At 46.1% G+C, this 27,881-nt stretch overlaps 1 protein-coding gene across 4 annotated transcripts in view; it reads right to left on the bottom strand.

Annotated features, from left to right (window-relative positions):
• Positions 1 to 24,759, bottom strand: part of LOC129173460 (fibrocystin-L-like) — a 46,616-nt gene extending 21,857 nt beyond the window's left edge. Inside the window, exons 1-40 of one of the 4 annotated variants that reach the window (XM_054764411.1) lie at positions 24,612 to 24,759; positions 24,456 to 24,533; positions 24,242 to 24,386; positions 24,066 to 24,174; positions 23,934 to 23,991; positions 23,770 to 23,863; positions 18,999 to 19,052; positions 18,850 to 18,923; positions 18,719 to 18,761; positions 18,582 to 18,652; positions 18,399 to 18,509; positions 16,765 to 16,872; positions 16,213 to 16,478; positions 16,037 to 16,128; positions 15,471 to 15,630; positions 15,264 to 15,399; positions 15,034 to 15,177; positions 14,797 to 14,951; positions 14,603 to 14,713; positions 14,383 to 14,529; positions 14,177 to 14,304; positions 13,937 to 14,100; positions 13,700 to 13,854; positions 11,729 to 11,861; positions 11,328 to 11,605; positions 10,967 to 11,072; positions 10,675 to 10,782; positions 10,453 to 10,617; positions 10,240 to 10,361; positions 10,018 to 10,165; positions 6,347 to 6,551; positions 6,095 to 6,237; positions 5,821 to 5,925; positions 5,440 to 5,628; positions 5,141 to 5,311; positions 4,330 to 4,535; positions 3,286 to 4,258; positions 2,959 to 3,207; positions 2,728 to 2,877; positions 2,015 to 2,189 (exon numbers count right to left, since the gene is read on the bottom strand). In XM_054764411.1, the coding sequence (XP_054620386.1) occupies positions 2,015 to 2,189; positions 2,728 to 2,877; positions 2,959 to 3,207; positions 3,286 to 4,258; positions 4,330 to 4,535; positions 5,141 to 5,311; positions 5,440 to 5,628; positions 5,821 to 5,925; positions 6,095 to 6,237; positions 6,347 to 6,551; positions 10,018 to 10,165; positions 10,240 to 10,361; positions 10,453 to 10,617; positions 10,675 to 10,782; positions 10,967 to 11,072; positions 11,328 to 11,605; positions 11,729 to 11,861; positions 13,700 to 13,854; positions 13,937 to 14,100; positions 14,177 to 14,304; positions 14,383 to 14,529; positions 14,603 to 14,713; positions 14,797 to 14,951; positions 15,034 to 15,177; positions 15,264 to 15,399; positions 15,471 to 15,630; positions 16,037 to 16,128; positions 16,213 to 16,478; positions 16,765 to 16,872; positions 18,399 to 18,509; positions 18,582 to 18,652; positions 18,719 to 18,761; positions 18,850 to 18,923; positions 18,999 to 19,052; positions 23,770 to 23,863; positions 23,934 to 23,991; positions 24,066 to 24,174; positions 24,242 to 24,386; positions 24,456 to 24,533; positions 24,612 to 24,666 (6,284 nt within the window). In that variant the 5' untranslated portion in view covers positions 24,667 to 24,759. Of the gene's footprint in view, positions 1 to 2,014; positions 2,190 to 2,727; positions 2,878 to 2,958; positions 3,208 to 3,285; positions 4,259 to 4,329; positions 4,536 to 5,140; positions 5,312 to 5,439; positions 5,629 to 5,820; positions 5,926 to 6,094; positions 6,238 to 6,346; positions 6,552 to 10,017; positions 10,166 to 10,239; positions 10,362 to 10,452; positions 10,618 to 10,674; positions 10,783 to 10,966; positions 11,073 to 11,327; positions 11,606 to 11,728; positions 11,862 to 13,699; positions 13,855 to 13,936; positions 14,101 to 14,176; positions 14,305 to 14,382; positions 14,530 to 14,602; positions 14,714 to 14,796; positions 14,952 to 15,033; positions 15,178 to 15,263; positions 15,400 to 15,470; positions 15,631 to 16,036; positions 16,129 to 16,212; positions 16,479 to 16,764; positions 16,873 to 18,398; positions 18,510 to 18,581; positions 18,653 to 18,718; positions 18,762 to 18,849; positions 18,924 to 18,998; positions 19,053 to 23,769; positions 23,864 to 23,933; positions 23,992 to 24,065; positions 24,175 to 24,241; positions 24,387 to 24,455; positions 24,534 to 24,611 lie in introns of those variants that run through there. The other 3 variants (XM_054764412.1, XM_054764413.1, XM_054764414.1) reach the window with 3 other exon arrangements.
• Between the last annotated feature and the right edge of the window lie 3,122 nt (positions 24,760 to 27,881).

Genomic DNA, 27,881 nt, shown 5'->3' with positions numbered 1-27,881 from the left:
ATGCTAGAGAGCAAACAACACATGCAAAAATGTGATCTCTGATGAGCTTTTTTTATGTTAAAGTTGTCTACATTTTGTTTTCATTTTAAACAAATATTTACAACTTAAAAAGGCATTTAAATGATTTCAGAGTAAGCATACATGTGCTTGCTGCAATTTTTATTTGTTGAATTTTGTTGCTGTAACATTTAAAAAAGATTACAGCTTTGACATGTTTATAAGCTGTGTAATGTTTTGCGGCTCCAGACAATTTTTTTTGTAATGGAAGAGGAGGCAAAATGGCTCTTTTGATGCTAAAGGTTGCCAACCCCTGCCACAGATGAATGTCATGAATTCTTCATAATAACATATACAGTAGTTAAAGGTAAATTGAGCAAATTGGCTATTTCAGAAGCTCTATCAAACTGGCAGCCCTTCGCAACCCAGGAAGTAGCTCTCAGTTTCAAAAAGGTTGGTGACCCATGAAATAGAATACAGTCTTGCCTCTCTACAACGCGTTTCACTTTACGCGCGCTCCCTATTTCAGTTACTTTTTTGTGTGCAATTTTTTACAGTGTAAAAAAGGGAGAACCCGCATTGTCTTCTGCGTTCCGATTGGCTAAGGGACTGTAGCCCATCAATCGATCTCCTCCATGCCATGTGTCCTGTACAGCAGTGGTCCCCAACCCCGGGCCCATTGTGCATGTGCGAACTTTCTCTCTACTGCTGCTGTATTTTTACCATTGTTCTTTCACCTCATATTTGGTCTGAAATGGTGATATTAAGTGGGAATGCATAAAGGTAAGTTTTGATGAATTATTGATTGCTAATGTGCACATTTGTCTCAATTCATGCTAGCGCACTGCCTTGTACTGCACAAACAAGGCATTACATCAAACAGCCATGTAATCATCTCTCTGGAAAAACTTGGCTGGAACTTGAACTGGTGGCTGGTGGGTTGGCATTCATTTTGTGCTTTTAATTTGATGTTATTCATGTCTTAGCTTTACACAATAATACATAATACATAATAAATAAGAGAAATTAATCGCTATAATGTACGATCCCCCCCCAGTCCGCGGGAGACTTGTGGGAACACAAGCCTTTCCGTGGGTCAGAAAGGTTGGGGACCACTGCTGTACAGTACAGAATGCGTTCAGCTTGCCTAATTCACATAATTGTTCGATCACTAGCAGTGTGGCTGTTCAGTGCTGTATGTTTTCTCCCCGACAAAACCCACAATGTCGGCTAAACGCTCTGCACCGACAAAAACACCTCTAGCTGCAGGGCACCATTACAGAATAATTATGGAATAAATGAATCTTCGGTTCGTACTATGAAGAAGGAGGAAAATAACATACGGACGAAAGCAGCAATACATTTGAACAAGGATGCAAAAAGGGCTTTAACTGTCTGCAGCAAGACCATGGAGAGGCTGCCTTTGCAGATGGTGGCAGAGGCAAACATGAGCAAATTTAAAGTCATCATGGGGGAATGGGGATATAAGCCTGAACAAGTTTTTAATATGGATGAGACAGGCTTATTTTGGAAACACTACATCGCTGATTTAGCCTGTTGACCAAGAAGCGTGATCCACGCTTTTAAGGCCCTCTATGAGCGAAATATATATTTTCTCATGTCTGAGACAAGTGTATAAAGTGTGTGGTGAGGGGTTTTACAGCCTCAAAACATATATAAGAAAAGAAAAAAACATATCCTGTAAACTAAAAAACATACTTTCAATGAAAAAAAAAAACATATATAATGAACAAAAAATCTTGTAAACAAAAAAACATGCACTGTAAATGAAAAAAATTAATTATAATAAATGAAAAAGCTTATGGTGTAAACAAAAAATATATAATGAACAAAAAATATAAAATATGAAAAAAACAACAACTTCTACTCCATGGATTTCACTTAACACTGGTATTTTTTGGAACCTAACCCCCGTGTTAGACGAGGGAACGCTGCATTTTGTTTATGGCCTGTGGCAGGCCATTGTGGTATGTGGGGACTGTCCCAAAGCCTGCACCTGAAACCGGAGCCGCTGATGGTGAGACGGGTGCCGCCGGCCGTGCCTCCCCGCCGTGGCAACACCTCGGTGATCGCAGGTGTGAGCTGAGACTTGTACGTGAAGCCGTCTGACACGTTGACAGCATCCAGCTGGTTGATTACAGCCACTGTGCAGCTCACCTCTGAGTCGGAGCCTGAGCATGTACAGGACGCCCACATGCACGCACATACAAACAGACAAAAACACACCACAGTGGGATGAGAAGAATGGTCACGTCTCATCATCCATGACATCTTATTGTCTTATTTTGACATGGCTGTCAGTGTAAAGGCAGACGACATTCCAGTTGGCGGATGGAGTCCATTACAGAGTTTCGACAGACAGCTTTGTCTTAAAAAAAACACCAATGAAACCAGCAAGTACACATTCTTTGCTAAGATGAGTGAGTAAAAGCATCTTGAACATCAATGGATGAGCTGCTGAGTGGAAAGATAGTTCAATAAGGCATGGCAGGCAGGAGACTTGCCCGAACAGCAACCACAACAAGTCTCCCTGTATTGTGTTGACCCTATCAGTGAGGTATTATAACGTTAGTGGTGTTTTGGTCGCTTAGAAACAAAAAACTACAAGCACATTGTGAAATGAATGCCTCTCGGACCGGGTGAGTCCAAACTGAGCATTATCTTCGTAAAGTGTAAACTTGTTTGTGCACCTAAAATATGCGGTCGTACCGTTGTTGAATGGAGACATGCAGTGGAGCTCCGTCGACGTAGATGCATCCTTATCAAGTTCACATTCCTCATCACAGACCAACACAATGGAGTTGAGCGGGTCGAACCCAGAACCCTGGATGGTCAGCTGGGCACCACCGCCAAAACTACCTAGGGGCGGAAAAGAAGACCAAGTTAGAGAAATCAAACAAAATCCATTCATATTTTCATCCTGCATCAAGATGCGCTTACCCTCGTTGGGCTGCACACCGTGGAGCGTCAGCTCGTAAGTGAACGTGACGTCAGACTGTGCGTAACCCTTGACCTGGTGGTGAACCATGACCATGTACTCCCCGCCAGGGTTGTCCCCAGCGGTGCACTCCACCTGGTTGTCTGTGACCGTGAGCACTGCGCAGCTCACGTTGTTCATCATGACGGTCACCTGCTGGCTGTCGATGCCAAACCCGGAACCGCTCAGTGTGATCGCTGAACCGCTCGGCCCTGAGATAACAGGGATGGTCAGGACAGTCAAGCAGGTTTTGACAGATGAATCCTCAAGACAAGGAGAACTATGCTTACCAGTGGAGGGACTGATGGTGCTGACGGTTGGGGTGTAGCCTGTAGAGAAGGTGAAGTTGAGGGGAGGATACTCCACGGACAGGACATGAATGGTAACGACTACCAGGCCCTTGCTGTGAGGAGGCGTCCGGCAGCTCAGTTGACCGGGCATCACCTCCTCGATCTCGCACTGTTCACCATCGACCGTCACGCTGGTGTTTCCTGGAAGGAAGCCATTCCCAGTGAAGAGGAGAGAGGTACCCCCCACCAGGCTCCCCTCAGTGGGGCTCAGGACAGCGTGAGCCTGACTGGTCATAGTGACATCACCGGATGCCAAGCCTTTACTCCGCACAATCACATGAATGACATGGGCGCCAGCAGGGAGAGCATCAATCTTCACCGTGATGGCATCATCAGTCACGTTGGTGACTTCCAGCTCCATGTGGCCGGCAAAAACCGCCACATCCTCTGAGTCGGTGCCAAACCCTGTCCCTGAGATGGTGACATTGCTGACATCGCTGATGCTGTCCGGAGAAATGAGGGTCACACTTGGAGTCACGGAAGACGAGTACAGGAAGGAGCAGTTGGAATGACAGGAACTCTGGATGCTCCCCGCCTGGAAGGCGACATCACCAGTGTGCGGCTGGGAGGGTGCGGTGTCACAGACCACGTGGGTGTAACTGATGGAGACAATATTACACGGTTCCCCGGCAGCAGTCACTTCTCCCTCGGAAAAACCAGAACCGTGGATGGAGAGCCTGGTGTGGCCGGTGGGGCTGCCTTCAGGGGGCGACACTGAGTCGATTATAGGCAAAACTACGAAGCGGCGGGCCAGCTCCTGTGCCACAGCAATGATGGCGCTGCCTAAGTTGTTAACTTTAACGTTGACAGGTAGAGCGACGCCAATGGGGAGACTGTTGTTGGAGCTCAGCTGGCAGTAGATCTCCGTCTGGGAGCTGTTGATCACCTGGCAGGGCTCATCCGACACCGTCACCTGCACAGCACAGCAGCATGTCAACCTCAAGGAAGATACTTCACAGGAGAGTCAAAAGCATGCGGACAAACCTCGAGGGCGCAGCTGACATTGCTGAAACCATCCCCTTGGATGTGGATGTGCTGGTGGTACGAGCCCTGGTTGGGCCAGATGGAGTGGACTGTGGGGGTAAAGCAGGAAGAGGTGCTGAAGGAAAGGCTGTCTGATGACACTTCTGTCTGAGAGCACTCTGGTGTGGCCACACACTCGCGGTTAGACCTGGAGACGTGACGTGACACTATGGGAGGAGACAGAGAACAACCAGACTGCTTGTTGTTTAGTTGAGCCTGTGGACATCATTTATGCATCATGTTTTACTGACTTCCTTTTACGGCCCACTGGACTGTTCAGGTTGTCTGAGAAGGCGTTTCATCAGGTCATGCTCTAAGACTAGATAGAACAACTCTAGTCTAAGGGGATGGTGCAGGATCCAAAGTATTTATCCTCTAAAGGTAGCGGCATCCTCAGACAAGAAACCACAGTCATTAAGGTGCAACAGAGTGGGGCCTCTGCCAGCCAATGTTTTGGGTGGAGTCACCATTTGTTCACGTTCCATTCAGATGCAACGACGATCATGGGAGCACCAAAGTGTCTGTGTCGAGTTTATTTGTTATAGACTAAATTACTGAAAGGACAGCATTGTATGTGGGAGATAGGTGGTGGCGTAGACTAGAGAATAGAGCTGACTAGAGCTGTCCTATCCAGCCTGTCAGCATGAACTAAGAGGTGAAATGCCTTCTAAGACAACCTAAACAGTTCAGTTGTGATCCATTCAATGCCCTGAATGAGTATATTTGCGGACATAATTGATACGTTGAACAAATAAAACTGGTGTCTTCATACCCCCCCTCACGTGTCTGGCTTCCACGCCTTCAATACTGACGGATATCTTGTTGTCGCTTTTGTCCAGCAGAGGTTGGACTCTCACAACACCCTGCAACTTTTTGTCCCCGTCAATGTAACCGCTGCTGTAGTAATACACACCGGGGATGGTGAAACGGTAACTGAAAAAGCCTGCAGGGTGGGGGAGACACAGCAAATAGGTCACATCCTTAAAGTACAGTTTAGCGTGTGCATGAGACATTTACTGAGTGCTATCACGTTAAGCGAATGATCCACTCAAATGTGTTTTTTCTCTCTACCTTCCCCAGGCTTGGGCTCTCCGCTGGAGAAGAGCGTGTTGTCATCTGTGGTGCCACTGGGGCTGGAAATGTGGAAGACGGCATAACGGAAACTGTTCTTGAAGGCAGGAGGCTCCCACCTCCACATGACGGTGTCTCCCACAGCCACCGTGATGGAAGCGGGATTCCAGGCATATCCCCGACCGTGAACTGTGCGACACAGAGGCATGAAGTGTTAGTAACACAGCATTTTTTGGTCATATTTCTATACTGGCATAATTATAGGAAACAATGGCTTTCTTAGTGACAGCTCCCTTGCTCGAAGCAGTTTTCTGTAAGTGAATCCAGTCGGTGTTGAGATTCCACATGACATGTGAACAAAGGAGCGAAACGCAAACCTACTGTGGTGGACTCCTTGGTTGGTGACAAAGTGGGTGCTCTCCTGTGACTGCAGCACGCACCGCAGCTCGTTCTCAGAGGCCGCATTCACCTTGCATTCAGATTCTCCTGTCACACAAAAAACACGCATGGGTGAGATCATGTGAAACGTGACACTGTCACTCTTCAGCTTGGAGATTGTTTCATAACTGAGGCGTCCACCAATGTTAGTGCAGGATTTGAAAGCACATAAACATAAGTAGGTTTCCTTGACTTTGTCGGTGCTCGTGTTGCTTACCAACAAAGACTGTGTTGTCTGAGATGTTTGGGCTGAAACCAGATCCAGTGATAGTCAGGTCGGTTCCTCCCAGCAGAGAACCCGTCGTGGGGGAGATGGCGTGAATTTCCAAGATGTATTTGATGGTGGCGTTCACGTCGTTGCTGTGGAACAATCCAAAATACAAATGAATCTTTTGTCTGGCTGGTGTTTAAGACTGCCAGTTAGCATTTTTCAGTCCATACCAAGATGTTTCATACCAACCAATCGTACCTGGTCTGGGGGTATCCAATGTTTCCGACCTGGACGTCCACCTTGTGCAGGCCGGGTGGCAGGACGGGGAGGACACAGGTGATGTTTGTGGATGTCCACTCCTTGGTTACACACTCCCTGCTGCCCACGTACACGACACTCTCAATGTCCTGCTCACCCAGGTTTGACCCCAGGACAGTGAGAAGGCGGTGTCCTGAGGAAAGACCTGAAGAGGAGCATGAAGTTTCATGATGAGGACAATGCTGGAGCTCATGTCACTCACATATAATTAACGCTTGTCAGCGAAAGAATCTCCAGTTTTTTCACGGCGTAACCGCCACCATTGTGTGGACGAGCGTGAGGTGCTCGTTGTAGAAACATGCTCGGCAACATTACACAACACACAAAACAACAATGAGATGAAGCATGACAGACAAGAAAGAGTTACGGCACTCATCCTCTAAGATTTGGACAATAGCTGAGTCCTGCGTGCGACAACACAAGAGGTATAATTATCTGTTGTGTGTGGAAATATGAGCGATAATTAGCATGTTTGGGAGGAATGACAACAGCCTGCAGAGACACATTCTAAGCAGACTAAATGCTTTTAATGTGAGCAAGGCCTTTGATTGACGCCACCTCCTCCTGTATGCTGCGACTGTACACTTCAACTTTAGTTTCCATCTAAAGCTCTCTTTTAACATACGTTTTAATGTGCAGCACAAGATCCTTGCTATAGTCAGTGGATCCCCACACTTTGCGATTCAGCATTTAGAACACTGCAAATTCGCTGACTTTGTGTTCAAAAATATTTTTAACAATTATTATTTCATTTTTTTCTCAGAAAATGGTCCTCATTAGTGTCATAGGTGAGCTGGGGCCTATCCCAGCCGGCTTTGGGTTTGAGGTGGGGTACGTCCTGGACTGGCCGACATGCCCCCCAACTATAAATTCAATTGTTAATTGTGTCACCTTTAATAAGCGGGGAGTGGTTATCATCCATCTGTCCATTTTCTATACCGCTTGTCCTCATTAAGGTCTTGGGTAAGTCGGAGCCTATCCCAGCTGGCTTTGGGTTTGAGGTGGGCTACATCCTGGAATAGCCGACATACTGTACTAACCATGAGGCCAACGTGCCCCCTAACTATAAATGTAATTGTTAATGGTTTCACCTTTAATCAGCGGGGAGCAGTCATCAAGACAACTAAAAAGCTAATAATGACAATATAAAATAAATCAGATTTTAACATTCATTTTCAGAAACTTTTTTATTTAACCAAGTCAAAAAAACAATGCAGGGCTGCACGGTGGTCTAGTGATTAGTATGTTGACCACACAGTAACAGTCAGGAGATGGGAAGACCTGGGTTGGACTAACCCTAACCCTTGGGCATTTCTGTGTGGAGTTTGCATGTTCTCCCCGTGTGTGGGGGGGTTTTCTCCGGGTACTCTGGTTTCCTCCCACATTCCAAAAACATGTATGTTAGCTTCATTGGAGACTCTAAATTGTCCATAGGTATGAATGTGATTGGTTGTCTATATGTGCCCTGCCATTGGCTGGCGACCAGTCCAGGGTGTACCCCGCCTGTTGCCCGAAATCAGCTGGGATAGGCTCCAGCATGCCCCCGCGACCCTAATGAGGAGAAGCGGCACAGAAAATGGATGGATGGAAAAAACAATGCAGGTGCGTTTTGAAATGTTTATTGTCCCTCAAATCGACGCTCAAAGATATGATACATTATATATACTGTATTTTTGACAGCAAATAAACCATTCTTTCATTAATTTTCAATGCAGCTTAAGCCTCATTAGGGTCGCGGGGGATGCTGGAGCCTGTCCCAGCTGACTTTTGGTGAGAGACGGACTTTGGACTGGTCGCCAGCCAATCGCAGGGCAATAAACCACTGTTATGTTTTTATACTGCATTTAATAACAATAACAATAATATTGTGAGGATTCTGTGCGCCGCTCTGTCTCCTCTCTCTCTCTGCTCTCTGTTGCAGCGCGCCTCCCACACCACGGTCCAAATTTGGCACACCTGCAGCTAATTGAGGGAAGCCCTTCTTAAGCAGCAAGGCCCCGCCGCAAGGTGCCAGATTGTTGCGTTCCTGCACCTCATCACAGGCACCTTCCTGCTGCATGCCCTCCTTCCTTCCAGCAGACGTTCCAGCCTTCTTGCGGCTCCACCTGGTTGGCCCCTCACGTTATGCGTGCAGTGTGTATTCTTTTGTTGCTGCCTGCCTGCTGCCTTTTTCCGCAGTACTCCTTTGTTCTCTTAGACTAGGTATAGTGTTGCCGTTCTACCTCCATCCTTTTTCTCGGTAGCTCCCTGTTTTATGGTAGGATTTTTTCCCTGTGACTTCCTCCGGGTGATTTTCTGTTACTCTGTCCTTGGTTGTACCTTTTTGCTCCCTTCATTTTTGCATCTTCTACAATAAAGTATTGTTTACCTGCCCTCGGCTCTCCTTTGATACTTATAATCAAAGAAAAACAATATATAATAAAAAAAAATTGTACACATATTTAAAGACACATCCTTGTGTTTTTATTAATTATTGGTATCAATATTTTATCTTTTTCTACTTACATTATTCCTTTTTGCTCTGTTTTTCTACTTTTGCTGTTTTTTTTATTTATTTCATTTATGCAATGGGCCACGTTCCAGGGATGGCCCCTGTGCCACACTTTGGACACCCATGCGTGTTTGCCACGAAGGCAAGTGTGTCCAAGCTCTGCAGTCTTGGCGATGTTGGTGAGGGGCTGGGTTGCATTATGGAGTTTTTTTTTTACCACTTTACCACACCAAGACGTGCATTGCAAGGCGTTCACTCCCGCTCCCCTGCTCGGCGGTTTCTTCGCCTTTGTATTGAATTACAGAATAAATGCATAATGCAACAAACACTTAAATGTGCACCCTTACTTGCTAAATATATTGCTACATGTCAACATGGATCGCTTCTATGTAAGAGGTGTGTTATGAAACGGAACCAGTGCTTGAAGTTGGCGCTGAGCCGACTGCAGTGAGAGCCAATAGAAGAGCTCGGTGATTAAGGGCGCAGACAAGTCCCAACATCTACGTGGGTTGATCTGACAAATCTTTAAGTAAAGTTGATGAAATGTAGAATTATTCTGACTTCTGCTTGGACATCAATCAAAGAGTAGCGAGCAAGTGTTTAACTCCCATGGAAAAACAGCCAGACGTCACCCGCGCTGCGAACACCAAGGTAGGTTGGATTGCCTAAAGGTGTGCCTAAAGCACTTCACGTACGCTGCCACTTCCATATTACTGTATTAGCCATAGTTCACAGTCTGATTGGCTTCTGGCCACCTTGTTCCTGCGATACAGCGTTTCTCCAAACGTGAAATCTCATCACGTTTTAGTCTTGCGAGATACTCCTAGCATTTTTGGATTCCACTTGAACTCACCTGCTCTTGGAGTACATTGGTCTACATTTCTAATGACATAAAAAACTAGAAATCACAACGAGCTTAATCTTCCTGACAAACAAAGCATTCTTTCAAGTCTTCCATTTCAACAATATTGTTGTCATAAAAGCCGTCGATTGGGGACAGATGTGTTGTTTGTACTGTGAGTGTGTGTGTGTTTACTGTCATGCGTCTGCCTAACAGGATGTATGTGACCTTTAAGAACATAACTCTGACAGCCCTGACGCAGCAGTCTGAGAGGCTCACCAACGATGGGGGTCGTCAGGGGCCTCAGGTCAGAGATCTGAGGTGTCAGGGCCAGGTCGTAGGTGAAGGTGTCGCTTGCCGTCTTGCTCATGTCGCCCACGCTGACTGTCATCGCGTGCGAGCCTGCACTACCCTGCAACAACACATACTGTACACTGACTACTTTTATGTACAGAATCCTACTGAATTGTCCTAACAGTGCCCAGTGGGACTGGAACTCACTGCAGGCGTTCTGCATTTCAGCTCCGTGTGACTCGCTTGGACCACCTTGCACGCCAGGCCCCCCACTGTCACGCTGGCATCCCTGCTGAAGCCAAAGCCTGTCACTGTCAAAAGTGTTCCTCCTGGGACACACAAGACACAACAGGTAAGTCAGTGAAGGTTATCCAGCACCTCTGTGTGTTTTTTATCATGACTATTATTGTGATGCTCCACCTGCAACACTTCCAGACGCGGGGGAGAAAGAGGAGACGATGAGCTCGTAGGTGAAGTTGAGGACGCTGCCGCCTGCAAAGCGTGGACAACCCATCAGGGGGAAGTTGATCCACACAGGGACGGTGCCGGCGCTGGCGCTGCCCAGTCTGCACACCTGACTGTCAGCTGCAACAAACACCCTTTCAGTTTCATTAAGTTTGCTGTTTTTACTTGCCAACTCACCTGACACCTCTTCAACGACACACTCGGCCCCTCCCACCATGATGGAGGCGTTTTTGTCGCTGAAGCCAGAACCAGTAACAGTTAAAAGGGTCCCCAGTCCGATGGATCCTGGTAAAGTTTGAAGAATGAATATGAAAAACCACCTGCAATTTTTCATATATTTTGGCCACTCTGGGGCCTTGAGCCTGCCACCCTCCAAGACTCAAACAGTCTATCCAGATTTTGAACCACAATAGTCCTGTGGTTGACCCTGATGGATGTACTAGAGCCTGATAGTGGATGAACAAATCACCTTGAGAAGGACTGATTCCGCTCACCACGGGGGTCTTCTCCTCTGACCACTCAAAGCCACAGTCTCCAGAACACTTTGACGGAATGCCATTGATGTAAACTTCCACCTGTGAACGTGTTATTACAGTCGTCATGGAAAAGGTTCAATTTTGTAAAGAAAAAGCCCTGGGAAGGCATCATTCATCAGATTAGGAGGGAGCAGCCAGTAATCCTGTAGCATGCTAATGTGAATTTAAGATCACCTGGAGGCACGAAACACACCTGAGACACAAATTGAACTCGCTCTACCACATTTCTAGATAGATACTGTATATATATAACACACAATCTGCCGACACCGATCCAGAGAGAAGAGGTAGTACCTGTGGTTTGGTTTCCCAAACACGCAAGAAGTCTCCTGTCAAGCTCCGCATCAGCTGCCCTCCCTTCGTCCTCTCGTGGGCCCAGACAACCACGTCCTTGCCAACGACCAAAGAACCGTTGAGCTGCAGCAAAGGCTGGTCTCCCGGCTGCGTTAGCCACTCCACCTTCCACTTGGGCTGTCTGCAGGTTCCTATATACTTAACATCGACCAGGCCCATCCCGGCGATTCCCTCCAGGGCGTACTTTAGGTCCTCCTGACTGATGTCCACAGACACACCTGAGAAGCACAAGTGGTCAACAAGCTGCTTCAAAGCACCAGACGCATTGCCTTGTATCGGCACAGTTTCAGTGAAACCGCAAAGTGGGATTGTTCCCAGAAGGTCTGTAGTGTCTGGGCTACCTTCAATACACTGCTCGTGCATTTCCACAGCAAAGGTGCCCGTCAGTGGCGGGGTGGCTCTGTGAGTGCGAGTGACCGTGATGATGGCGCCGCCTTCCTGAAACACGGCCATGTCCCCACTAGTGTTGATCCTCTTCAGTGAAAAACACAGTAAAAAGCCTTGAGCAAAACAAACCCACGAAAAGCAGCAGGCCCAGACAACATCTCAGGATATGCACTTCAGGTTTGCTCATCAGAGCTAGCTGATGTGCTTGCTGACATATTTAACCTGTCGCTTGCACAAGCATCTGTACCGACCTGCTTTAAGTCCACCACCATAGTGGCCGTACCCAAGAAGAGCAACGTGACCTGCTTGAATGACTATCGCCCTATAGCACTCACTCCTATTGTAATGAAGTTCTTTGAAAGAACAGTCATGACCCACATCAAAAAGAGTATCCCGGCAACTGTGGACCCTCTACAGTTTGCATATTGCCAGAACCGGTCCACGGATGATGCAGTCAACACTGCCATCCACACAGCCCTTTCTCACCTACAGGGCCCTGGACACATATGTCAGAATGCTATTTATAAACTATAGTTCTGCTTTTAACACAGTCAGCCCCCACAAACTCACAAATAAGCTCCTCACACTTGGCCTGTCACCTTCCCTCTGTAACTGGGTGTTTAACTTTCTAACAGGCAGACCCCAGTCAGTCAGAGTCCACAATCGCACATCCAGCTCAAGAATTGTGAGCACTGGGACCCCACAGGGGTGTGTGCTGAGTCCGCTCCTCTACACACTCTTCACCTATGATTGCGTGGCCTCCCAGAACAACACCAGCATCATTAAATTTGCGGATGACATTAAAGTCATCGGACTGATCACTGGTGGTGTTGAAACATCATACAGAAGAGAGGTGGCGGACCGCATAGCTTGGTGTCGTGATAACAATCTCCTTCTCAATACAGATAAGACTAAAGAGATGATCATCGACCCAAGAACAAGGGAAAAGGAGTCACATAGACCCCTGTTTATTGATGAGACTGAGGTGGAGAGGGTGAAAACCTTCAAGTTCCTTGGCACACATATCAGCAAGGACCTCACCTGGTCTCACAACACCCAACAAATTATGAAGAAGTCCCAAAGGAGACTGTACTTCCTGAGAAGACTGAGGAAATTTGGCATGTCCACCAAAATCCTGAGTTGCTTCTACAGATGCACCATTGAAAGTGTTCTTACCGCCTCCATTACTGTTTGGTACAGTAACTGTACAACACGTGATAGGAAGGCACTCCAGCGGGTGATCAAGACCTCACAGAACATTGTTGGGGCAGCCCTCCCCTCACTGCAAGACATTTATAAATCTAGAGTCCTACGCAGAACACACAACCTCATCAAGGACAGCACACATCCACAACACTCATTATTCACACTCCTACCGTCAGGCAGACGCTACAGGAGTTTGAAGTCCAGGACCACAAGGCTGGCAAACAGCTTTTACCCACAGGCCATCAGGCTTCTCAACGAAGCACTCACACACGTCGCAGAACAGAATAAGAATTTCATTGCATAGTATAACTGCCTGTTTTACTATGCATATGACAATAAAACTCTTGAATCTTGAATCTTGAATCTTGAGTGACACTGAGAGAGCCCAATCATGGCATGGATAATCCAGTGTTAAATAGAGTTTTAAAAGCACAGCAGTCATTTATTGTTTAAATGTATTTGTCCCTACCATGCCTTCGTGTCATAGTTTGTATGTAGTATAAGCTCTTATTCCTCTCGTGTTAGCGTTTCTTTTATGAGGCCTACTGCATTTGCCTTCAAACCTAAACACACTCTCCTCCCTTTCTGAAATCTAATCCTTGCATTCAAACAAAGACTGCAGATTCAACCCAGCAGTAGAGTGATCTGAATGAACTGATTATTGGCTTATCTTCCAGATGTTTGTCACAATGGTAGGTGGAGTTCTGTCGATGAGTTACCTGCAGGAAGCTGACGCCGATGAGGGGAAACCCGAAGGCGCAGTCCACCGGTGTGGCTGTGATCTCATAGCTGTGATTTTTGGTTATGACAGAGATTTCCTTGAACGCATGACCTGTGCTCTCAAATGGCAGCGGCCTCCTCTTGACAAGAACAGCTACGGGAAAACCCAAGCAACAGAGTAGTGTCAGTTTAAGTCTTGAAGTCAGCCAAAATGGAACTGCACTCCAGCTGCACACCGTGTTCCTCCACCGTGGTGGGATTCTTGCCGATGTGGACGGCGTCCACGTAGAAATCTTCCCCTGAGTTGCCTTTGTAGAGGTAAACTTCCAGGAGAGTGTGTTCACTTCCAATGTGGGCAGTCTGCAGAGACGTCTGCAGGTCCACACACTTGTAACTCCATCTGCATCAGGCAACTCATCAAAGTCATCATCTCTAGTGCGGATGAAGTAAATTTCCCCGCTGATTGTTTTACTGACTTGTGGCCTTTTGTGAAGACGGTGCTGATCTTTTCTGTCTTTGCCATAAGTTGGCCTTCATCTTCATCTTTATAAGTCAACTTTAGCCCAATTTCATCTTTTAAGATGCCCTTATGTGCAAAGCAGAGCTGGAAAGGAAACGGAAGAATGAGATTGAGAAAACTGTCTGTTCCAAACAGCGTTTTACTTCCATCTTTGTGTATTACCGTCGGATATTGCTTTAGGGAGATACCCCTGTACTCTGCACCAGACTGTGTCTTGTAACTTTCCCTGAAAAGAACCTCTGCATTTTTCAGCGACCACAATCCACAGAAAGCAATGTTTTTCACCGGCGTCCCTTTGATGCCATCAAACTGCTCAATGCAAGAATGTTTTTTTTAGGGTGATTGTGTTTGTGTTTGTGACAGTATGGGCTTCCTCACTGACCATGGAGTTGTCATCTTCATAGTCCTTGAAGAACTTCACATCCCGGCCTTCCTCGGTGAGAATCTCCTCAGGACACTTTGCTTTCATCATGTCCTCCAGGGCCGACTGGACCTGGTCTCAGTCACACAAGAAGGCCGTTAGGTTTCAGAGCAGCTCTTGTTCGGCTTGGAGCGTGAGTGTATTTCAGAACCGACCTCTGAGCTGCTGGCATTGTAGTGAAGGGGCTTTGTGGGTATGCCCCCCCAGCTCAAGGTGAAAGTTGCCATGTTGCTCACGCCTTTGGTCACCTCGGTGACGGTGATGTTGGTGTCCAGGCCGAGGCTTTCGTAGCGGAGAGGCTTGAAATCGCCTGCAGTCCAAAAGAAGACGACGTTTTGCTGCACTGCATCAGTGGAAATTTGAGGAAGACCCTTTTGTTTTGAGCGTCTCACCTCTGTCAGAATCAAAAGTGACTGTGAAATGAACTCCGTCACTGTCCTCGTCTTTGCTAACTTGGACCGAGTCAGGTTTGATGGACCACAGATTGTTCAAGGCTCTCTCCAGCACATCTGCTGTGGCACTCACAGGGATTGGGCCTGAAAGGATTTTTTCATCTTTGACTCAATAACAAGACCGTGGGCGCTAGTGTCATATCTTAAACCGTCCAACATGTCCACATTACCGGTGCAGGCGTCTTCGTAGAGCAGGCTGAAGTAGGTGCTTCCACACTGAAGGCCCACACAGAGTCTACTAATGCTCACCTTCTGCACCTCTTTAACTCCACTAACGGTGTCGGGCCATGCCTCCAGGGTAACCACCTGGAAGATGCAACCAACATGTCTTGGACTCATAAAAGTCCACTAGTTGGAGCAGACCAGCCTCCACCTACCTGCTCTTCATCAAACGCCTCATAGTCCACCACAATGTTCTGGATCTCGTTGACAGCATCGTCTGTCTGCTCTTCTGTAAACGGGCTCTCGGGTCGGAACATGGCCATGTTGATTCCGGCTAGACCGCCATATTCTTGATGCAGAAGTTCAATGTAGTAGCTTCAGGAAACACGATGTTAATATAAATACAGGTGGTTCTCGGGTGTCACTCATGAATGAGTTTTTTGCACTTTTTTATGTCTCCTGAGTGTAAAGTAGTCTCGTCTGGTGGATGCGCCAAGGAAAATGAAAGCCATCACCATGGAAGTCACCCACCAATATTGGCCGCACTTTTGGTCTTAACCGCATGTTAAAGGATCTGCTCCTATGAAAGTATGAAAGTAATATCTAAGCAGCACAGTTGGATGTATTCTTTTTCATTTATGTTCTTTGTGTGTTCTGTGTACAGTGTAGTTCAGGTACAAGATCTGAGTTACACCAAAACATCACGGTCTAGGAACGGAACATGTTGGTAACCCGAGGACCGCCGGTAGACTGAACATTTAGAATCGGTCTCTGTACTCACGCTTTTCCTTTCTCTAGAGTCATGACTTCAGACTTCTGTGATGCAAGTTTAGTGTAGTCTGATACATAGTGTGGCTGGTAGGCCACTTTGACCTAAAGGGAGGTTGGTGAAGCAGGTGTTTAGAGTGAAAAATATTTTTCTTGAGAAATAATTGTGTAGATTGTACGTTGCCATGCCTTGTCTTTCAGGCGACTGGAGTTGCTGAAGTACAGCTCACATCTGTCGTCACAGTTGAGGTAAATTGTGTAGTTGCCGCTGGCCGGCGGCACAAAGAAGCCTCTGGTTCTGGTGCTCAGGTCGTGCAATTCATGAGGGAAGTTGTGCGGCATGGAGTCGATCCACTGCGCCCAGTATCCGTCTTTGCTCTTGTCGTAGCTTTGTATGTCAGTCAGGTCTGCAGGTCTGGTGTTGTTCCACAGCTCCATCTTTAAGCCTCTGCCACCTGGTTTGGACGTGAATGAGAATCTGTATCATTTTGAGCATGTTCCACCTGCTGCTTTTCAAACGGTTGAGTCCTCTTGAAGTGGAATGCAGAGGGAACTCCTTGCCTGATGTGTGACGTGCAGAGCCACATATCTGCTTATCTCACTGACACAAAGAACTGATGAGTCACACTAAGTTACTTTTAAATAACGTATGTTTGAAATACTTGAAAAACGGGATGGAGCCATGGTTTCGAGCGCATGCAAGAGGATGACCTGGAGATAAGCGTTGGAACAATTCCTCACCTGGGTAGATTGTGGTCTCTGTGCTGTTGTCGTTGTACATCATCTGCTGCTTGCCCGTCATGCACGTGATCTTGTTGTCGTGCACACTCTTGATTTGGCACGGCAGCCCTATAGTTTGTGGAATGTTAGCGCTGTTATTAACAGACAATGGATCACCACGTTTAAGAGCAAGCATCCTTTTTCCAAGCACTCGTAAGCCACCGTTTACTATCAACTTAATGGTACACGTATTTCTAATGAGATTTTTCGGTATGGAACATTTGGTACACATTAAGGAAGTGTGCCTTGCTTCAGGCACAGCCAATTATTCATTGGAGAATTAGCTGCTAGCGAGGCATTGTGCCATTTTGTGGTGCAACTGTCTCCTTTTCATTTGTCTTCCTCCCAGATCCCATGGCCCTGGCTGGAGGCGGAGCTGCTGAACTTGATTACACACGCTTCCTACTTAAGCTGACTGCGGACATCTGGGAAACGACGGATTATTGCCAGATACTCCAGGACACACCTGCGTTGCAACTCTTGTCCTTGTATATTCTATGTTCTTTAGCGTTCAGCAGCACCAGCCTTCAGCCGGCACTTAGTTTCAGTTCTTTCCTGGTATACCTGTTTGTTGGGACCAGCGCCTTATGTTCACTTGCTCTACTTGGAATAAATTCAGTAAAGACTCTTACCTGCCTCCTGCCTCTGCGTTCGGGGTTTCAGGCCCTCACTATAGCCCAAGCGTGACAGTATATGAGACATCGAAAACCTGTTTACTACCTTGTATATACACTTTTTAACATGATTAGAGCCATCTAGACATAAAACAACATCCCTATAGTTACCTTTACACCTATATTACCCAATATAGTAGACATAATCGGAGAAACTAAGACATATAAGACATAGAACACCTGTTTACCACCTTCTAAATACTTTTGAAACATTATTAGAGCCACCTAGACCTGAAATAACACCCAATAGCCACTTTTTTCTCCTATTACCCATATAGTATACATAATAATAATATAAATAATATAATAATTATATTATATATTATAATAATATAAATATAAATAAAATAATAAGAGGAAATAAAACATAAGATACAGAAAACCTGTTTACCACCTTCTAAATACACTTTTTAAACATGATTAGAGCCCTCTAGACATGAAATAACACCCCTATAGTCACCTTTACATCACATGCTCTCCCAGTTTGTGCATGCATGGGTTTTCTCCGGGTACTCCGGTTTCCTCCCACATTCCAAAAACATGCATGTTAGCTTCATTGGAGACTCTAAATTGTCCACAGGTATGAATGCGAGTGTGAATGGTTGTCTACATGTGCCCTACGATTGGCTGGCGACCAGTCCAGGGTGTACCCTGCCTATCGCCCGAAGTCAGCTGGGATAGGCTCCAGCATACTTCCGTGACCCTAATGAGGATAAGCGGCATAGAAAATGGATGGATAGATAGTACTTGTCACTTGTTCCACAACAGTCTGTACAATGACTCAGCAGTTTTCTATGGTAGTAAAGTGTGTTGGCGTTGACAAGGATTATCACCATGGCGTGATGATGTTTGCTGTGAATGTCCGCATCGTCGGAGGGGACAAGGAATTTTATTGTTTTTGTTTTTGTTGCTGCCAGTTACCTCCCACCGTGACACGCGCCGGGTGATCGGTCTCGTCGAAGTAGAGTCCGTGCACGGTCAGCAGGGTTCCGCCCATGACGCTGCCCTTGGATGGCGTTATCCCGGTGACCTCTGAACCAGCAGAGCAGCACATTTAGTCAAATGTAAACGGCATCGAGGAGGTGACGCTCATGTTATCTTCACCTGCAAAGGTCTGGAACATGTGGAGCTTCCCCAGGGAAGACACCCTGTAGAGCAGCTTCTCTGATAAACTCCTAAACGGGATGAAGATGTTACATTTGTAACATGTGTAACAAGAAACCATTACAACACATCCTCACCTGCCATAGTTGGCATCCAGGATGTAGCTCACGTTGTGATGTCCTGTAGGAATTCAATCTAATAATCCAATATGTTTGCTAAAAACATGAAATACACGTTCAGTACATTGTTACATTTGATATGCGCTCACCAACGTAAGTGCTGGTCATTCTGCAGCTCATATATCCCCAGACTGAACTTTCCGAATCCAGCTTCAGCTCGTATCTTCAGAAACATGTAACAGACTTTAAAAACTTATTGCATACATTGAAGCTTTTAGACGTTTGACCTTATACTCACAGTTCATCAGATTCAGGTTTGAGCATCTCACACGGCATCCCCCCCATGTATGACCTGCATCAAGGATGACTCGTATTCTTAAGGACATTCTCTTAAAAGTATTTATCATTCTAAGACGGGGGTGTACACATTCTTTCCACCCAGGGCAGCTTTCAAAATAGGTGAAGTTTTGTACGATACAGTGGACACGGCCAATTCATCACAGCCCCGCAAATTTGCAGATTTTTTCATTTTCTTTTTTTTTCTCCAAAAATAGGCTTTTTTCCTGCAAAAACCACATGCCAGTCACCCGACCCATGTGATAATAGTCACATGCAAAGCATACATGTACTGTAATACTGTTACATGAAACTAATGTTAGAACATAATCTATAAAATATTCAATATCAACACAATATATACAATTATATATATAATTATATATATACAATTATATATTATATACAGTATATACGTATATATACATATATACAGTATATATACGTATATACCGTATATACATATATGAAGTTTGTAACTACTATACTAAATAATGATTAGTATTTCACATTCACACTCAAAGTAGCTGATATCATTCACAAATAATTCACAAATCAATTCCAAATGGCAATAAAGATAATGTCACTTAATTCCTCAATAGTTGTGCACATAACCTGAGTAGCAGTAATATGTTAGCGTTCATTAGACACACGTGTTACATCCAGTTAGCATTTGCTATCAAACATTATGATTATGTAAAAGACAATGTAGCTGAGTCATGGCAACATATTCAAACGGTTTCAGCAATAGGCACAATTTCCAATTCATCATGAAATAATAGTTTAAGAACGGAAAGTGTAGAAAAACACACATTTCTCTTCTGGAGTTCAGGACGTGAAGCAAAGCCATCAAACAATTCACTTCTTTTTCTACATAACTAGCCTCTACAAGCCCACACATAACTTTTGTTATAGATATAAGCATCTTATCGCTGACTTAGTTTATTCATAATCACAACAATCAAGACGAAAGCTGCATCTCTGTGGGTCGCTTGAGACGTGACGTTCACCATTGCCGCGGGGGAGGAAGAGCCAATCGGGAGGGAAGCTTAATGTCAGCTGACTGATGTCATAAGACATTTATGAAGTGACGTTTATGCGATTGACCCAAACTACCTTTGTGATGGACCGGTAGCTCAGGATCGATGTAACGCAGTGGTCCCCAACCCCCGGGCCGCGGCCCGGTACCGGGACGTGGGTCATTTGGTACCGGGCCGCGGTACTTTTTTTCACAGAAAGAAAAAATCATTTCCATTATTTCATTTTTTTTTTATTTTGAAAAGTGGCCGGATTCTCTCTGTTACATCCGCCTCTCTTGACGCATGTCCATTGTGAGTGTGCGAACTTTCTCTCTACTGCTGCTGTATTTTTACCATTTTTCTTTCACCTCATATTTGGTCTGAAATGCTGATACTACGTGGGAATGCATAAAGGTAAGTTTTTGACTTATTGAGTGCTAATGTGCACATTTGTCTCAATTCATGCTAGCACACTGCCTTGTACTGCACAAACAAAGCATTACATGAAACAGCCATGTAATCATCTCTCTGGAAAAACTTGGCTGGAACTTGAACTGGTGGCTGGTGGGTCGGCATTCATTTTGTGCTTTTAATTTGATGTTATTCATGTCTTAGTTTTACAGAATAATACATAATAAATAAGATAAATTAGATCGCTATAATGTACGATCCCCCCGCCCCGGTCAACGGGAGATTTGTGGGAACACAAGCCAGTTCGTGGGTCAAAAAAGGTTGGGGACCACTGATGTAACGGGCACTCCTGGCTTAGATGATAGCACCTTTTGTTTGGACCCAACCCATTTTTCATGTTTATTCAACAAATTTTATAAATAGCACTGAATGTCTCCACTCAGTTCAAGATTTAGTAGGATAGGTCTCACACGTCTCGACTGTATTTAAAGGCAAAATCAACATGAAAAGCAGAGCGCAATCTAAGGGTGGAAGAACAATGGGCCTCATTCACGAAACGTTCTTACGCACAAATGTGTTCTTAAAGCCTTCTTACGAATATTTTTGGCATTCACGAAACATGTTCTTAACTCACAGTTCTTAGATCTAAGAACAAATTCGACGAATGCTCAGGAGGACTCTTACGCACAAGCAAAGCTTGCACTTTCAATGCGCAATCGCCCTCATGATGGATTTTGCAACCTGATCCCAAAAAATGTAGTGCAAATAAAATATCCCAACAATTATTTATCATCAAAACAACTAAAATATATTCCATCGATAAATATATATTCAAATCCTAATTCATCAAAAAAAAGTACCTGGCTGGACGTGAGCTGCGCAGAGAGAGAATGTATTTTTTTAAATTTTTTTTTTTTACCCCTGTCCTGTCCAGCCTTTAAAGCAGATAGAATTGTAGATCTAAATGCCGTCAAGTGCTCAACAGATTTACTCTGCCAGAGAGAAGTGTGATATACACTTCCCCTGTTATACAAAATTTATTTGACTTTGATGCTTGTTATAAAGCAAATTTGGAGCGACCGGACCGGAGCAGGAGGGGACAGAGAAGAAGAGAAAAGGAAACGGGGGGGGGGATGAGAGGGGGACAAAAAAAAGAGAGACAAGAGACAACGACAACAGTAGCAACAATGCATGGAGCACCATTGCAGGAAACATAAATGCCGTTTCCATGGAGAAACGCACCACCGCAGAGGTTAAAAAGAAGTGTTTTGACTTAAAATAGACTAAAAAAAAAAGATTACACTGCACCGGAGGGATCTGGAGGAAACGGGAGGTGGGCCATCAATCAGAAACCAAACCATTTCGGAAACTCAAGAAAATATTTACACAATCATGATGGAAAAATAAAGTCAAAATACATAGTTTGTGTGTGACAATTCATTTTTTCTTGGTTTCATTTGATTAGACGCTGCCTAATTAATACAGCAGCCCCGTGCTCTGGCTCAAGATGTGGCTGGGGGCGCGTGTTGTTATCTGGGGGTGCTACGTGCGCAATAGGCACACCACGTTTCATTGCGATGTTATTCTGATGATCCTGCACACCTGCAAAAACAGAGAGGGAAGTCTGAAGCCTGAAGCGGGACATCAAATATTCGTCGCTTTCAGCAAATAAATCTAATGGTCCCTTTACATTCTCTCTCTGCGCAGCTCACGTCCAGCCAGCTACTTTTTTTTTTTTTGATGAATTGGGATTTGAATATATATTTATCGATGGAGTATATTTTAGTTGTTTTGATGATAAATAATTGTTGGGATACTTTATTTGCACTACATTTTTTGGGATCAGGTTGCAAAATCCATCATGAGGGCGATTGCGCATTGAAAGTGCAAGCTTTGCTTGTGCGTAAGAGTCCTCCTGAGCGTTCGTAGAATTTGTTCTTAGATCTAAGAACTGTGAAAAAAGTTCCATTTGTTCTCATCTGTCTGTAGGACATTCTCCAAGAAGCTGTGTGGCTTGTCAACATGTAGTCTGGCAAAGTCCAGTCTGGCTTTTTTATGACTTGTTTTCAACAGTGGTGTCCTCCTTGATCTTCTCCCATTAAGTCCACTGTGGCTCAAACAACGACGGATGGTGGGATCTGACACTGATGTTCTTTGAGCTTTAAGTTCACTTTTAATCTCTTTAGAAGTTTTTCTGGGTTCTTTTGTTACCATTTGTATTATCCGTCTCTTTGATTTGTCATCAATTTTCCTCCTGCTGCCACATCCAGAGAGGTTGGCTACAGTCCCATGGATCTTACATTTCTGAATAATATGTGCAACTGTTGTCACAGGAACATCAAGCTGCTTGGAGATGGCCTTATAGCCTTTACCTTTAACATCCTTGTCCATCATTTTCTTTCTAATCTCCTGAGACAGTTTTTTCTTTGCTTCCTCTGGTCCATGTTGAGTGTGGTACACACCATGTCACCAAACAGCACAGTGACTGACTGTAGTCCTATCTATAGGCCCACTGAAGGTTGTAGACACCTGTTAGTGGACACACTTTGAATTAACATGTCCCTTTGGTCACATTATTTTCAGTCTTTTCTAGGGTACCATAATTTTTATCCAGGCCTGTTTCATGAGTTTGTTTTTTTCAATATTTCTGTTGAAGCATGGTTGAAAAGTAAAGTTTGATGTTCATTGGTTACATATCATAGAATTTTTATCTATTACTACTTTTGTCAGATTCAAGTTATTTCTGTGACCATTGTGAGTTTTTCTTTCATTGAACGGAGGGTACCAACAATTTTGTCCACGTGTGTATGTATACACGTACATGTAGTGCCTATATAATTGATAATATAAAATTTTTTTGACTTAACAAATCAACTTGTGAATGGCCGTCTGGAACCAATTGTGTTCCTTGGTTGGGGACGTAGTCTATTCTATGAAAATGGCATATTATGATGCTATTCTTGCAAAATTACTTTTTCTTGCTAGATTACAGGATTTTTTTGTCCTAATATTTTGGTTTTATTCTTCTATAAATTTGCTGCTGATTTTTCCTTTTCATGAGCTCCGGGCCAATAAAAAAAAAAAAACAGCTGTGGGCCGGAAATGGATCTCGGGCTGCTCTTTGGACACCCCTGCGCTAAAAGAATTGCTCGTGACTTTAGCAACAGTCCCACTCTTCATGGTGAACAACAGTGCAGTGGCCACACCAGAAGATGCAAAGCGCTCATGAGCGAGAAGAAGAGGAAGGCCAGACTTGGAATATGCCAGAAAGTCTCCGTTGTTTTTGCTAAATTCTGGTCTTACCTGAGAAATCTGAGGTTCCTTCCGTTTGAGCTCAGCGCGGTGTTGCTTCCGTAGACGTCGGTATAGATACGTCCTCGTAACGTCACCAGGGTCTCTGTGGAGGCCATTTAGAAGTTCACACCCAGGGCATGCAACGGTTCCGTGTCCAGCTTTTGGGAGCTTACCTGGAGGGCCGCTGACCGGACTCAGGGACGTGATGGTGGGTGTCCTGTACCATCTGGTCTGTGGGGAGTTACAGTGAGATGTTTAAAAAGCTAAAAAACAAAACCAAACATGGTGGCTTGATTGGGAGTTACATAGAAGCTGCAGTGGTATGGCTTGTGTGCACCATTGCAGATGTTTTCATCGCTAACAGGAACCCCGTCCACACTGACATGGACCACATACTGATCGCTGGGCATGGGTCTGGCAAGGAGACACGGAACTCGGTCAAGTGACTTGAAGTGAAGGCTTTAAAAGCTACCGGCAGCACCTGGTGTAGCACAAGATCTGGGTGCCGTGCGTGGAGTCTCTCTCCACATCGCAGGGGACGGACAAAGTGTCCGACACCAGCGTCACATGGTTGCCGAACATGTCGTCCATGGGATTCAGCTGGAACTGTCGCTCCTGAGCGAAACCTTTTCCGGACCATAAACGTCGACATCACAGATGAAGGCCAAATGCTCGTAATTTGGGGCTTCACTTACCGTCTCCTGTGAGGGTGAGACGCGTTGCTCCAGCGGTGCTGCCGTCACGTGGAGACACGAAGCTGAGGCGTTGAGCATCTGGAACATGATCGTAGTTAGACGGGACACCATACAGCACGTGGGCTTGCTGGTGCTCATTTGTGATCATCTACTCACAGCTGCAGCAGCCAAGCATGAGGAGCAGAGCCGCCAGTCGGAGCATCGCCTGCATCCTCACCTTTGTCACGTTTTCCCAGCAGGAAAGAAGAAACAGTATAAGACTTTCAAAGAATACCCTTCAGAAGCCACTCACTCAAAAGGAAACTAGATGCTTGCTGTGGTGTGGGGAGGGCACCTGCTCTTTATAAAGCTACTCTCACCTGGAAGGTGGGCGGGGACTGGAGTCCCACCCAGATGCTCAGACCACTCTTGAAGGCAAACAGACTTGTCTGTGGTGGCGAGTGTCACTGAAACATGAACCGTCACTCATTGTGTTCAGCTATTAATAGCACAAAGGGCTTTTCTTCCAAATACTACAATTAAAACATTCCAGCTCTTAACGTGTACAGTACATGCCACTGGCGTACCTCACCAACGCAAGTGGCTTCTTTCACTTTATTGTGTGAAGAGTGCTCATCTGCCAACCTCATGATTTGATTTCTACACACATTTCCAATTTCAGTTCAGCTTCAGCATTTACCCATTTGTACATCAAACTAGTGCTCACACCCCGAAGACCAAAAATAACACTTAAAAAAAAACCTACCGGATGGACACTTTCAGTTGTCTTAGCATTCACACGAGGAGTCTGTCATGTGGCTAAAGGTAAGAACATATGCGTAACTCAAGTATGCATAACATACTTGAGTTACGCATAACGTCACGTAACTCAAGTATTCCATCCGTCTCATGGGTTATTTTCACGATCTGCTAGTAATTTGTCTTCTAAAACAGGGGTGTCCAAAGTGTGGCCCAGGGACCATTTTCAGCCTGTGGCCGTTTTTTATTGACGGATTCTGAAAATACAATTTTACGAGAAAAGTAAAAAACCAACAACAAAAATGGAAATATCTGCAGTCATCTCAAGAATAACGTCAAAATATTAATATAATTAAAAGTGGTACTGTGTAATTCTACATAAATAATGTAGTTGTCATGAGTTAGAGTGCTGCTCTGCTGCCATCTTATGGTCTCTTGTTGCAGCGCACCTGCCCACCTTGGGGAGGAGCTCAGACACACCTGTTTTCAATCTTCGTTGGACTACTTTTTTTTTTTTTTTTTTTTTTTTGGGGGGGGGGGGGGGGGGGGAGATGAGAGGGGGACAAAAAAAAAAGAGAGACAAGAGACAAGGACAACAGCAGCAACAACAACAATTGTGACAACAAGAACAGAACAACAGAAACATACAGAACGATACCAGCAAATAAATGTCTGTGACAACTACTGTATAAAGACGAACAAGGACATAAGGACAAAACAATATCAACAACCACAATGACAATGCTGTCAATGACAATCACACATAATAGCAGTCATGAAATGATGGACTATGACAGTGATCACAATGACAATACAGCATTGAAACAGTCACACATAACAGCAGTCATGAAATGATGAACTATGATAGTGATCACATTGACAATACCGCATTGAAACAGTCACACATAATAGTAGTAATGAAATGATGATCCATGATAGTGAACAGAATGATAATTACTGTAATGCACATCATTGTAAAAAAAAACTATCGTCATACTGCTGATATCACCGTCGCTGTAATACAACCAACAACATAATAACACCCTGCTTAACTCAGTGAGTAATGTGGGGAAGTACGTATGTACTGTGAGTGTGCATATGTACGTGTGTACAGGTATCTCTGTATGTGGGGAAGACTTCATATATATAAAGGTGCAAGAATGTGTGGGCGTGTAATTGTCACTGAGAATGCATGAAAGGAAAGGGGCCGCCTTCCACCTCCCAGAGAGCCCCGCCCCAAATAACCAGGCCGAGCCCCCGCCGCCAGAAGGCCACCAGGCCCACAGGGGCATGCAGCACAAAGATCAGTGCCCCAAGAGCCAGCCCAGAGAGCCCTCACCCCCGGGAAGACCATCAAGGGGCCGAAGAGAGGTAATCCCAGCCGGGCCGGAGGACAGCCAACCCCTGAGACCAGCGAGAGATCACACCCCACAAAGGCAGAAGAGTACCGGGGGCCACAAACCGGCAGGCTCAGAGACGCCTCCACAACCGGAAAGAAGCCCGCCTGCGCCGGAAGCGCCAATTCCCGCCCACCGCCACCCCCACCCCCAGGGAGCGGAGCCCGGCCCGCCCCACCCCGCCCCGGGCCAACCCCCGCCCGACCCTCGACACAGGGCCGCCCCGCCAAGGGATGCAGGAGGCACACCCTCCACCCACTCGGCGGAGGCACGGGCGGCAGAGATGTATCACCCAGCACCCGACCCCACGGAGCAAACCACTGTATGCCATCTGTAATAGTGAAAATAAATAACTAAAATAAATAAATAAATAAAACTACACACACGCACGCACATACACACTCCTACGCACCCACACGCACGCACATACACACCCCTACGCCCCCACGCGTACGCACATACACACTCCTACGCACTCAAGCGCGCACACACACGCACGCACACGCACGCACACACGCAAGCGCACACACACATGCACGTACACACAGTGGTCGACTGCCCGACACCCGGAAGCCTCACCCTATCCCCCGTTGGTAACCCAAGGAGCAGTGGAGCCGGGGACCCCGGGGTTCCAGACATACAATCCAGAACCCGGGGAGCAGGAAGACACCAGGCCACACCCTCCCAATGGTAGGACGCCGCCAGCAAGGCAGACAGGGGAGCCAGCGAGGAGGAAAGCGGGAAACTGAGCAGGCGGGAGGGAAAACGGGCGAGCAGCCAGGCGAACCACCACACAGCGCCAACCGACACCCGCGGGCCAGCAAACCCTGAAGAGGGAGCGGGAGCACCGCACCCCAAGCCGCAGGGAGGCCAAGCACTAGAGCCGAGAAGGCGAGACCAGCAGCAGACCAGCCGACGGACCCCACAAACCACCAGAAGCCAGACCAGCCACATGCCACCAGAGCCGACAGCGCACCACTCGTGCACCGGAGCCCCACCCCCGACAAGCCCGCAGACAGACCGGGGGAGGCGAGGACACAGACAGCAGCTCGGCAGAGCACAAAGCGCAACGGCGATAAACGACCAAGCGCCCGGCAGAGCACAACCTCCCCCAGCGGGGCCGGCCCCAGGGCACCCGCCCCCTGACCCCCACCCCGCCACCCAGGCCCACAGTACCCGCAAGCATGACCAAGCCCCAACCCACCAGCTGGCCCGGTGCCCCAGCAGCCGCCACAGCGCAGCAACCACCAGCCCCCGCGGCGGCACACGGGCCACCCGCAGCACTGGCACC

The sequence above is a fragment of the Dunckerocampus dactyliophorus genome, chromosome 20 (assembly GCF_027744805.1).
Source record: "Dunckerocampus dactyliophorus isolate RoL2022-P2 chromosome 20, RoL_Ddac_1.1, whole genome shotgun sequence".
Lineage (NCBI taxonomy): Eukaryota > Metazoa > Chordata > Actinopteri > Syngnathiformes > Syngnathidae > Dunckerocampus > Dunckerocampus dactyliophorus.
This window is presented reverse-complemented; position numbering and strand designations above follow the sequence as displayed.